This window comes from Bubalus kerabau, chromosome 15 (assembly GCF_029407905.1).
Source record: "Bubalus kerabau isolate K-KA32 ecotype Philippines breed swamp buffalo chromosome 15, PCC_UOA_SB_1v2, whole genome shotgun sequence".
Lineage (NCBI taxonomy): Eukaryota > Metazoa > Chordata > Mammalia > Artiodactyla > Bovidae > Bubalus > Bubalus kerabau.
This window is the reverse complement of record NC_073638.1, coordinates 84,219,040-84,232,264: the sequence shown is the minus strand read 5'-3', so window position 1 is coordinate 84,232,264 and position 13,225 is coordinate 84,219,040. Positions and strand designations below refer to the sequence as shown.

At 45.4% G+C, this 13,225-nt stretch overlaps 1 protein-coding gene across 1 annotated transcript; it reads right to left on the bottom strand.

Moving 5' to 3' along the window:
• Positions 1-7,974: 7,974 nt before the first annotated feature.
• LOC129628629 (olfactory receptor 4D11) lies at positions 7,975-8,910 on the bottom strand. The gene has a single exon (XM_055548097.1). It carries the CDS (start codon positions 8,908-8,910, stop codon positions 7,975-7,977), a length of 936 nt encoding a protein of 311 aa, XP_055404072.1.
• Positions 8,911-13,225: the final 4,315 nt, after the last annotated feature.

Genomic DNA, 13,225 nt, shown 5'->3' with positions numbered 1-13,225 from the left:
CTCTCGAAGAGTTGGACACGACTTGGCGAGTTACTCAGACCTACCTCATACGCAGGGCTCTTCTAAGGCGCAGGCAAGACAGTATGTCTGTTTTGCAAACTAGAAGCCATTGAGGAACCTGAGTTGCCAGTCGCTACCCTGTCTCACTAGCTTCAGGCACACGCTGCTTCCTCACACAAGTCAGGTCCCTTTTGCGGACTTGACTGAGAGTGGGTCATCTTGCCACTGACTCTGTGGTTCAAAGCCCTCTTCCCAGCACTTTGGAATAAGTGTAAAATGCCATTTATCCTCTAGGGATGTTTTTCTTTTTTTACACAGCGATTTAAACTAAGGCATATGTTAAAAAAAAATCAGGGTATTATATCACACACCTGCTTATAACCATAGGTAAGTTTATCTCTGTATGCAGTCATAAATATAGGTATTTATATTAAAAAAATCTTTACAGAAAGAAAATAAACTATAACCCTCACTTTGAAACCCAGTCATCTGGATATTTGGCTTTGGGGTGGGGTGGAGTGGGGTGGGTTGGGAGTCCAGGCAACTTGCAAGGTTTCAGCATTATAGAAATCTGAGCAGAATAATGGAGCCCTGCTTTGCTAATTTTTTCTTCCTTTTTGTGAATATTTATGTTCATTTTATTGCTTCTAAAACCCATCATATCCATGTGAAATAAATATGATTATCCTGATTTTATAGAGGAGGAGACTGAGGCACAGAAAGATTAAGTAACTTGGTCAAGATCTGACTACTGGTAGATCCATGTCTCAAACCAAGATTTGTCTTAATCCAAAGACTGATGCTATTAACTACCGCAACTATACTTCTTCCTGGTGTCGATTAGCCCTTCTCAGAAAACCCTGAAGAGAAAAAACATCTTTCGCAAAGCAAGTGAGAGTAGAACGTGGGTGTGTGATGGTGAGGGCAGAAGCCAGCACACGGTGAGTGGAAGGCTTGACTGGGAGTAACTTACACGAGAGGGTGTCAGAGTGATGGGAAAAAAATGCAGGGTTTGATAAGTAGACTGCATTTTTCAGAGGTACCTTCACCAAGAACCTCCATCAACCACATAGTGTTCCAACGCAAGGTGCAGAAATGAGTTCTCAGTAGCATTCCCTCAAACACAAACTCCTGAAAATCATGAATCTTGTGGGTCCCTAAGGATGCTGTCTTTGATCAGAGTGAGGATGCTTTGAAACTGTAAGATTATGCACATTGCATTGAAACACAGGCACAGGATGGGTGGGGGGTGGGTAGTGGATAAAGAAATACAATTGTGGGGAGGGGTAAATTCAGAGTTTGGGATTAACACACATTGAAAGTGAAAGTGAAAGTGAGGTCGCTCAGTTGTGTCTGACTTTTTGTGACCCCATGGACTGTAGCCTACCATGCTCCTCCGTCCATGAGATTTTCCAGGCAAGAGTACTGGAGTGGGGTGCCGTTTCCTTCTCCAGGAGATCTTCCCAACCTAGGGATCGAACCTGGGTCTCCTGCATTGTAGGCCGATGCTTTACCATCTGTGCCAATTTCCCTGTTTCCCTGGTGGCTCAGATGGTAAAGCGTCTGCCTACAATGTGGGAGACCTGGGTTCAATCCCTGGGTTGGGAAAAGATCTCCTGGAGAAGGGAATGGCAACCCACTCCAGTATTCTTGCCCCCTCCCCCAAAAAAGGGGCTCAAAGAAATACACATTACTATATATAAATCAGATAACCAACAAGGAGCTACTGGATAGCACTGGGAACTAAGTATTTTGTAATAATCCATAAGGGAAAATAATCTGAAAAAGAATATATATATATATATATATATATATATATATGCATAACTGAATCACTTTGCTACAAACCTGAAACTAATACAACACTGTAAATCAACTATACTTCAATCAAAAAAAAAAAAAAGAAATGCAATTTTGTGTGCTTTTACAAGGTGAAAGGGATCATGAAGTTTTCTTAGAAATCACCCCCTTTGGGGACCACCCTTGGGAAACAAGCTTATCGGACACCGCAGAGCCGGCAAACTCAGGCTCCCTTCCAGCCCAGCTTCCCACCGAGTGTGCTGCCCCAGGCCCTGCACGGAGTGGAATCTCAGAGGGGCCCCCGTCACAACTGTCTCTTTTCCTGGATTGAAGGGTGCCTACTCTTGATTGAATCCCTCCAAGTTTTAGGAACGTTGTTCATGTTCAGTAGCACACGGGAGTACAGATTAGCTAGCTGTTAAAACACCTTACTCAAAGCTTTCCAAATGCCATTCCCAGCCAAGAAGCAAAGCTGGCCAGAGTGCACATTCGGAACCAGGAACTGCTGTCTTGGAGAGCAGTTTTTCCAAGGCTGTCGCCCCTGGGGACTGGGGTATCGGCACCCTTTCTACCTTGAAAACAATTCGCATCTCAACATCTCACCAAGTAAACATGTTTCGTGTCCTTGGAGCCACCTGACCTTCTTCTATTTTGCAAGCCCCAGTTCCCTTTTTCCTAATAGTGAAAAGCTACCACTTTTCTTGACTTCATTAAGAGTTTGCTTTCAAGAAGAATATTCTGCATACTTACACCATTTCTGAAAAATCTGCAGTCTTCCAGTTTAGAAAGTTCACATCCGCCAGCGCTAAACGACTCAGTCTCTAAGGGAAAAGTTGATCCTCTTATGACGCTCCCACCGCATCTTAGAAGAAGTCGGGTCTGGGGAAATTCTGTTTCCTGGACAGCCTACCTCAAGGCGCGTGATTTTGCTATGTTTTTCCATCAGGTGGGAAATGGCAACCTCGGGAAGTCACATCATCTCGTCTCTTCTGTGTTGCCTTGCAGTGCCTCGGCCACCTCTGTTAGTCCCCCAGCCGCAGCCTAATCAAGGAATTCGCAGTGGGAGTGTTGTTGGGTATGAATGCAGAAGCTAAGTGGCCAATTCAGTGGTGTTCTTGTGGGAGTCATTAAAGGGTCACCAAGCCCTCCTTCTCTCTCTCCGTCTCCCTCATCCCCACTCCGACCCGTCTCACAGGGACCTGCAGAGACACTAGTGAACACCCAGGTCATACCCTTTTCTCTAGAGGAAGCACGTGAGATGTGTGTTACCCTCCTTGGCTTAGGAAGAAAATGTTCTGTGAAAACACACCGTGGATCACGCAACTTTCTTCCTCACCAAAATTGGTTTGCTTGCCGCCAGCTGGGAAATGAAACTTAAGTAAAAAGACAACAATAGAAAAATCAAAGCTCTGTGGCCACAGTCAGGGTAGCTCTCAGAGGCCATATGGCGTGGCTTGTAGATGCAGTTTCTTTTCTTAAAAATGAATTTATTTGGCTGCACCGGGTCTTAGCCACAGCACTTAGCACTTTTGATCTTCACTGTGGCCCGCGGGATCTTTTTTAGTTGTGGCGTTCGGGATTTTTTTTAGTTATAGCATGTGGGGTCTTTAGTTGCAGCATGCAGAACATTCAGCGACAAGAATGTAAAATCTTAGTTGAGGCATGTGGGATCTAGCTCCCTGGCCAGGGATGGAACCTGGCCCCTGCAATGGGAGCACAGTCTTAGCCGCTGGACCGCCAGGGAATTCCCTGCACTTTCTGTTGAATGTGACATGCATGTTGCCCCACGTGACTGTCTTAATCTACATCTCTGAGATCCACGGCTCACTTGGATCCTAGGGAGGTAGAATGGTGATAGTTCTTGATATTCATCTGTTTAGTTACTTCAGAATTATTTTATGGCATCGGGTTCATGCCCAGAGAAGTTTATCATTACAATGCTTGATTAAAGGGCGTGAGGTAGGAAAGGGTAGTTTGAAAGCTATGTATATGACCTATGGTCGTGAAAGTCGCTCAGTCGTGTCTGACTCTTTGTGAACTCATGGACTATACAGTCCATGGAATTCTCCAGGCCAGAATACTGGAGTGGGTAGCCTGTCCCTTCTCCTGGGGATCTTCCCAACCCAGGGCTCGAACCCAGATCTCCCGCATTGCAGCTGGATTCTTTACCAGCTGAGTCATGAGGGAATCCCATGTATATGACCAGAGCCTGTTAAATTTTCTATGGCTCTTAACAATAGAGCTTAAGCAATAATAACAACTTATTTAAATGGGAAAAATGCAGCCCAGCTTGTGACTTTTATGTCATCCAGAGAAACAATAAATCTTGGTATGATGAGACGCAGCTGCTTTCCCCTTCTCTGGGGTCATTGAATCAGGCTACGCCATGTTTTTAGACACAGTTGGAGGGAGTATCGGGGACAATGCTGTGGCTGGGGTTCTGAGTTCCTGTCCCCTGGGGACTATGCTTCTGCGATACAGTGACGCACACTCCACAGGTCCAGTGCCGACGCAGTGATAAAACTCTGGTGTGAGTGAGTCACAGGAAGGAAAGGGAAGGATGCATTTGCATGAAATGGGCTATAAGGTGCTTTGTGGTATGCAGTTTTCATAGGCAGTTTCATAAAGAAAACCTTCAGGAGTCTAGAGACCAGAGCTACCTGATCAATGTTAGCAGGACCATAGGAGTGGTGACGACAAGTGCGGATTCTTCTTGGCATTTGCAGGCTGGGTTAGTACTGTGAAAAGTTAGAGCTGATTGATCAGGGGCAGGAAATGACCAAGTGAGCTGGTTAGTTCATGGGTCCTTGTGGGGTCAGCCCAGATCCAGTGAGGGGTGTGAAGGAAGTCTGTCTTTAAGACTCACTGTGTGTGCTCAACCGGGCAGCCTCACAGATGCAGCCCCTCAGGCTTCTCTGTCCACGGAATGTTCCAGGTAAGAATAGTGCAGCAGGTTGCCATGTTCTGCTCCACGATCTTCCCCACCCAGCGACTGAACCCGAGTCTCCTAGTTGGCAGGCGGATTCTTTACCGCTGAGCCCCCTGGGAAGCCCCCTCAATCCGCACCATCCTTTGGCTAACTAACTCCCTCGGGGCTCTCTTTCATCAGCTTGGGTCTGCCTTCTCGGTCTGATCCCTTATCTCTGCTCTCAAAGCCGTGGCTTCTCTTTGAGCCATGGTTTTCTTTTGCTGCAAAGCTCTCTTGTGCTGCACTGCAGCAGCTTCAGGGTGGTGCTCCAAGCTACGTGAATAGGAAGCCCTGTTGTCGTGCTTAAGTGACAGAAAGCTAGAATTAAAACAAAATTATTAATTTATTTGGCTGTCCCAGGCCTTAGTTGCAGAGGCAGGATCTTTGCTCTTCATTGCAGCATGCAAGACTATTTTTAGTTGCAGGCATGCAAACTCTTAGTGGAATGTGGTTCCCTGACCAGGACCGGGACTCCAGGCCCCCTGCATTGCAAGCATGCAGACTTAACTACTGGGGAGGCTTAACTACCAGGGAAATCTCAGAAAGCCAGAAATTTTAAGATGATCAGTCAGTTCAGTTCAGTTGCTCAGTCGTGTCTGACTCTTTGTGGCCCCATGAACTGCAGCACGCCAGGCCTCCCTGTCCATCACCAACTCCCGGAGTTCACTGAGACTCACGTCCATCGAGTCAGTGATGCCATCCAGCCACCTCATCCTCTGTCGTCCCCTTCTCCTCCTGCCTCCAATCCCTCCCAGCATCAAAGTCTTCTCCAATGAGTCAACCCTTCACATGAGGTAGCCAAAGTACTGGAGTTTCAGCTTTAGCATCAGTCCTTCCAAAGAAATCCCAGGGCTGATCTCCTTCAAAATGCACTGGTTGGATCTCCTTGCAGTCCAAGGGACTCTCAAGAGTCTTCTCCAACACCACAGTTCAAAAGCATCAATTCTTCTGTGCTCAGCCTTCTTCACAGTCCAACTCTCACATCTATACATGACCACAGGAAAAACCATAGCCTTGACTAGACAGACCTTTGTTGGCAAAGTAATGTCTCTGCTTTTGAATATGCTATCTAGGTTGGTCATAACTTTCCTTCCAAAGAGTAAGCATCTTTTAATTTCATGGCTGCAGTAACCACCTGCAGTGATTTTGGAGCCCCTCAAAATAAAGTCTGACACTGTTTCCCCATCTATTTCCCATGAAGTGATGGGACCAGATGCCATGATCTTCGTTTTCTGAATGTTGAGCTTTAAGCAACTTTTTCACTCTCCACTTTCACTTTCATCAAGAGGCTTTTGAGTTCCTCTTCACTTTCTGCCATAAGGGTGGTGTCATCTGCATATCTGAGGTTATTGATATTTCTCCCGGCAATCTTGATTCCAGCTTGTGCTTCTTCCAGCCCAGCGTTTAAGATGATAGCCGCTTTGAATTCACTGTACACTCCCACCTTTTCCACACTATTTTTTTTTTCTAATAATGATGAATACGGGCCATATATAGGAGAAGAGTATAACAGCCTGATGGGGGACAGAATGTGTGTTAGGAAGAGCTAAAAGGGTCATATTAAAATGGACTCATTTGTGGTTTTTACCACAGATGAGCAAAGCAGTTAGCTGTAGGAGATTTTTAACTATCTGCTTTATGCTTTCTAAACTTTCTGCATTTTAGGTAAGAAATACATTATAAGTGTAATTTTAAAATACAGTTATTTTCATTTTGGAAAAGAGAGAAGCATGAACACTAATATAAAATAAATAAATAAAATGGACCCATTTGCCTGTGACTGAGCATTTACTATCTGCCAGGGACTGTGTTCCACATATACCAATGCCTGCTAACCCTCACAGCAACGCCAGGAGATCGTGTAAGTACATTTGGATGGGCAAACTGTGGCCTGTGAAGCGTTAAAGTAACTCAAGGGACTTCCCTGATGGCCCAGTGGTTAAGACTCGCGACTAACCAAGCCTGTGAGCCATGACAAAGCCCACTACCCTGGGGCTCCATGAAAGGAGAAGCCCCTGCAAAGAGAAGCCCACACTCCGCGTCTCCGGAGGGGAGCCCCTTCTCACCGCAGCTCGAGAAAGCCTGCTCACAGCAGTGAGGACCAGCGCAGCCAAAATAAATACCTAAAAAAGAAAAAAGTTAGACTGACTCAAGATCACACACTCGATGGGTGGCAGAGGTAGGATTTAGAGCCGGGTTTGTATAACTCTGAAGTTAGAGCTCTCAGCTGCCACGCTTTACTTTTTACATTGACCGTATTTGTAGACAAAAACGCTAGCCTATGCTGCCTGTTCACAAACACTAACAGATGAAAAGCGGACAGTCTGGTTAGAGTTTTATCTATCTTTCTCTCTCTTTCCAGTGGGAAGAATGTAAATCCTATCTGAGTTCGGGCCTAGAAAGGTTTGCAACTGAAAACTAGCTCTTGAATAAGGAGAATGGGTTACTCTTTGTGTAGGATCCCTGAGGTTCTCCCTGCCTTTGTCTAACCTTATAAGAATTTGAATCTGTCTTTAGTTCTGCATAAGGTAAATGCCTTGAGGCCATCATGGGAAATCTTACCAAGCTTCTTCATTCTGATAGGAATCCAGGGGTACAACCATTAGGCACCTTTGAGGTGCTCACTAGGTTGGGAGCCCATATGGAGTTTAGCTCAGCAGAACAAATTCCTTAATCTGTGATAGGCCATATGTATTCATATACGTGTATTTCAGGGGCACTGATCATGTGAACTTCCTCATAGAGCATTGCAGTTTGGCATGGACAGGTCCAGTAATGAAGTGAGTTGCGTTCATATGGTGATGGCAATGACTGAGTATCTGAAGACTTCTCTCCGGAATTAACTCGAGATAAGAGCTTGAGCAAATCACTCTATCTTTATTCTTCTATTTACTTGCCTTTTGAAAGAAAAGAGACTGACTAGATTCAGTCAGTCTCTTCATCTGCCGTATAGCTTTCGCGATTGACACATTGTTACTTTGGTCTTTGAGTAAAAATACATCAGTCAGCTTCATCCTGTAACCCTGATACTCTGTGCTCACAAGAGGCTTGGCTTACCAATAATCTCTTCATTTAAATTGCAAAATAAAGTGTTACCTAGTACATGCAGTTGGTTTATTGACAATGTATTTAACTATATAAATATGACTCTATGGGAAAAATAATGAAAGGGGTCCTTGCTGATGAAGAAGCTGGAAAGTCTTACTCTATTTCATTACAGAAGGCTTGAGTCTTCCGCTCAGTCTCCGCATGGCTGCCTTCATCTCCTGGTTCCTCAGGGTGTAGATCAGGGGGTTCAGCAGAGGGGAGATGACAGTGAAGGTCACAGAGACGGCCTTATCGGTGGGGAGGGTGGAGAAGGGCCGGGCGTAGATGTAGATGCAGGGCACGAAGTGCAGGGTGACCACCGTGATGTGGGCGGTGCAGGTGGAGATGGCTTTCCCCCTGCCCTCCCCAGAGTGGGACCTTATTAGTAATAATATGACCATGTACGATACAAGGAGGAAGACGAACCACAGGGTGGTGACCAGGCCATTGTTGGAAATCATCAGGAGCTCAAGGACAGCAGTGTCCGTGCAGGCGAGTGTGAGGACCTGGGGGACGTCGCAGTAGAAAGTGTCCAGCACATTGGGTCCACAGAAGGGCAGGGGGAGCAACAGGGAGATCTGCACGATGGAGTGGACGAAGCCCCCCGCCCAGGAGGCCACTATCAACCCAATGCACCGCCCCCGACTCATGACGGTCACGTAGTGCAGGGGCTTGGAGATGGCCACGTAGCGGTCAAAGGCCATGACCGAGAGAGAGAAGATGTCTGCGCCCCCGAGGAGGTGGAAGAAAAACATCTGCGTGAGGCAGCCACGGAAGGAGATGGTCTTTCTCTCTGAAAGAAGGTCCACCAGGACCTTGGGGGCGGTGATGGAGGAGAAGCAGATGTCCAAGACGGAGAGGTTGTGGAGCAGGAAGTACATGGGGGTCTGGAGGCGAGACTCGCAGCTCACAGTGACCATGATGAGGAGGTTGCCCAGCAGAGTGGTCATGTACACAAAGCACAAAAAGAGAAATAAGACCAAGCTCAGGTCTTGGGACTGAGTAAGCCCCAGAAACACAAATTCATTTACTCTGCTACGATTTCCCAACTCCATTGAATCATGTGTCCTCTTCCTGTGTACCTGGGGAAAAATGAAAAGTGTTATTTCAGAGAGTGTTCGCCCTACCTTAACAGAGTCAGGTTTAGAGAGTCAGGTATTAGGTCTAAAAACAAGTGAGATATTTTACCCAGTGGATATCTGTTCTGGGGTTATGGCTAACATGAGCAAAGTGGTACCTCATGACACAAGCATGCATTTAGTTATTATTTCCTATGTAGACTATAAATGTTTAGAAAATGAATACAGTGATGCTCTGCATATATAAGTTCTAAGTATTCAAGATTAAGTGACCATTTGTAGCATGAGGAATATGAAGTTGGAGTCGGCTTGGTGAGTGGCAGTGTCTGATACTGCTGGGTTTCCATGAGTGCCTGTTTGATATGACTTAGTTCTCAGGAGTTCCATTTTTTCCCTCAGATGATGCCTTATGTAAATGGCTTAAAAACTGCTATCTTTAGAATGGTTCTCTTTGGACTGATTTTTATAGAAGCACTCCTCTCTTTGTCAAACCACACTTCCCCCTACCCAATTATTTGATTTATTATTTTAAAGAAAATCCCACATTGTACATAAATTTACCCATTACTACTTAGTATGCTAACATATAATGATCTATCTACCATGCCATTAGCACACCTAGCAAACAAAAATGCCTCACATTTCCTGATACAAATGAGACCCAAATATTGCAATTTCTTAAAAAGTGTTTGTTAAGGACTTTTGTGGTGGCGCCGTGGATAAGACTCTGCCTGCCAGCACAGAGGACGCAGGTTCCATCCCTGGGCCGGGAAGACTCCACGTGCTGAGCAGCAACCGGGCCCGTGTGCCAGCGCCGCCAAGCCGAGCTCTGCAGCCTGAGCGCCGCAGCCTAGAGCCGTGCCCACAGCAAGAGAAAGCTCGGGAGCAGCAATGGAGACTGAGTGAAGCCAAAAATAGAGAGATAAATAAGACATTTTGGCAGTTTCTTAAAATGCTAAACATACACTTACTGTTTAGTCTTATGGCTTTGGAGTTACTACTTTTTTGGTGTGTGTATGTGTGTGTGTGAATCTTTGAGATGGCTCTTATTTCTTTGCAGTTTGCCTCCCTTTTCTTGCTAGCATCAGAAACGAAGGTGAGATACGTTCCCCTCCTACTTTCTTGGTATATCTTTCAGTTCCAACGAAGATCTTTCTTTCCACCCTGCTCAATTTCCCTTCAAGTCGTCTTTCCTCTGGGTGCAGTTTTGTCCACAGTCTATTTAGTATGGAAAACTAAAAAAGCTACGAGAGGTCTCACGGCACACAGCAGAAACCTGGGGAACTCTGGCGTCACAAAACCTGTTCAAGTCCCAGATAGACCCTAACTGGTTATACAAAAATGGGCAAGTTGCTTCATCCCTTTGGCCTCCGGCTCTGCACCGGTGTTTAGAAACAGTAGCAATTCTTCTATATAATTTTTATAAGGATTACATGAACTCACCTATGTAAAACATCAGTACTTCAGCAGATGTACAAGCTGGATTTAGAAAAGGTAGAAGCACCAGAGATCAAATTGCCAACATCTGTTGGATCTTAGAAAAAGAGAGAATTCCAGAAAAACATCTACTTTCTGCTTCATTAACTACACTAAAGCTTTTGTCTGTGTCTATCACAACAAACTGGAGGATTCTTAAAGAGATGAGAATATCAGACCACTTTACCCGTCTCCTGAAACATCGAAATGCAGGTCAAGAAGAAACAATCAGAGCCAGACACTGGCTCAAAATTGGGAAAGGAGTACGTCAAGGGTGTATGTTGTCACCCTGCTTATTTAACTTATATGCAGAGTACACTGTGTGAAATGCCAGGGTGGATGAAGCACAAGCTGGAATCAAGACTGCCGGGAGAAATATCAACAACCTCAGGTATGCAGATAATACCATTCTAATGGCAGAAAGTGAAGAAGACCTAAAGAACCTCTTGATGAAGGTGAAAGAGGAGAGTGAAAAAGCTGGCTTAACACAACTTTAATAAAATGAAGATCATAGCATCCAGTTCCATTACTTCATGAAACATAGATGGGGAAAAAATGGAAACAGTGACAGATTTTATTTTCTTGGGCTCCAAAATCACTGTGGACAGTGACTGCAGCCATGAATTTAAAAGATGCTTGCTCCTTGAAGGAAAAGCTATGACCAACCTAGACAGCATATTAAAAAGCAGAGACATCACTTTGCCAACAAAGGTCCACATAGTCAAAGCTACGGTTTTTCCAGTAGTCATGTATGGATGTGAGAGTTGGACCATAAAGAACGCGCTGAGGAATTGATGCTTTGCAGTCAATCTTTAGGGAAATCAGTCCTTAATATTCATTGGAAAGACTGATGCTGAAGCTGAAACTCCAATACTTTGTCCACCTGGTACGAAGAACTGACTCACTGGAAAAGACCCTGATGCTGGGAAAGACTAAAGGCAGGAGGCGAAGGGGATGACAGAGCATGAGATGGTTGGATGGCATCACTGACTTGATGGACATGAGTTTGAAGAAACTCCGGGCGTTGGTGAAGGACAGGGGGGCCTGGCGTGCTGCAGTCCATGGGTTTGCAAAGAGTCGGACACGGCTGAGCGACCAAACAGCAGCAAAGCAGCAGCAGTGGGAGCCCTGCCTGATCCGCGATAAGCGTGATTACATGTGTGCCACCTCAAAGGAAAGCTTTAGGTTATTCGTTCTACAGACATACAACTTTTATTTTTTCTGGAAGCTTCCCTTTTTAAATTCCTTTTGAAGACATGAAAGTCACATTTGAGAGCTTTATAATAATTATTATTTTAACATTTAAAACTCATGAAATCTTCTATGAAATAAGAATAACAATTGGCTCAGAGACCAGGCATAGTTTTGTTCTTTAATCTCTGAGTCCTTTATTTGCTTCTGTGGGATGCTGTGGGCCCAAATACCTTCCTCTTCTTTACTTTAAAAATTTTTTTATTTTATATTGGAGCATAGTTGACTGAGTGACTTCACTTTCACTTTTCACTTGCATGCATTGGAGAAGGAAATGGCAAGCCACTCCAGTGTTCTTGCCTGGAGAATCCCAGGGACGAGGGAGCCCGGTGGGCTGCCGTCTATGGGGTCGCACAGAGTCGGACATGACTGAAGCGACTTAGCAGCAGCAGCATAGCTGATTAACAACGTAATATCAGTTTTGGGTATACAGCAAAGCGACTCAGTTATATATGTGTCTGCTTCCAAAGTGACTCAGTGGTAAAGAACCCGCCTGCCAATGCAAGAGACGCGGGTTTGATCCCTGGGTCAGAAAGATCCCCTGAAGAAGGACGCGGCACCCCCTCCAGTATTCTTGCCCGGGAGATCCATGGTCAGAGGATCCTGGCAGGGTGCAGACCATGGGGTTGCAGGGTGGGAAGCGACTGAGTATGCACATGCACACATACGTGTATCTATTCTTTTTCAGATTCTTTCTCCGTTAAGGTTATTAGAGTACTGAGCAGAGTTCCTTGTACTGTACAGTTTGTCTTGTTGGTTATCTGTTTTAAGTATAATAGGGACACACAGCTTTTTTAAATATACTGACCATCTCTTGGAGGAGCTAAATATTTCCGAGAACGTGTGTTTTACAGCTTCATCAGAACATCCTGCTTTGAGGAAAATAGAAGGCTGTTTTTCTTTCCGTTGCAAGCAGAGTGACCCAGAAGGTGGCGGCAGTGTATGGCGTAAGAAGAGGGCTTGCTTGATTGGGCTTCTTGTCGGACCAGAGAAGGCTGGGGCAGGATGTCTGCATGGAGAACCACAGGTTCTCAAGTTCTGGTTTTGCCTCTGTGTGATTCATGTGAATAAGAGACCTACTGAGTCTCCACTTCATGTATGGAATGGGGGTTGTAATACCCGCCTCCCAGGGAGGTTAGGGGGATTAAGGGAATTAACTTCTGCAGCAGTCTCAGTGCACAGGCTTGTTGTGGTTCAGTCTGTAAGTCGTGTCCTACTCTTTGCAACCCCATCAATGGCAGCACCCCAGGCTTGCCCCTCCTTCACCATCTCCCAGAGCTTGCTCAGACTCACATCCATTGTGTTGATAATGCCATCCAGCCATCTCATCCTCTGTTGTCCCCTTCTCCTCCTGCCTTCAACCTTTCCCAGCATCAGGGGCTTTTCCAATGAGTTAGCTCTTTGCATCAGGTGGCCAAAGTATATTGGAGCTTCAGCTTCAGCATCAGCCCTTCCAGTGAATATTCAGGGTTGATTTCCTTCAGGATGGACAGGTTCAATCTCCTTGCAGTCCAAGAGACTCTCAAGAGTCTTCTCCAACACCACAATCTGAAACATCAGTTCC

What these genes read in the sequence shown, in the direction of transcription:
- LOC129628629 (XM_055548097.1), bottom strand. Translation starts at nt 8,910, where the DNA reads ATGGAGTTGGGAAATCGTAGCAGAGTAAATGAATTTGTGTTTCTGGGG.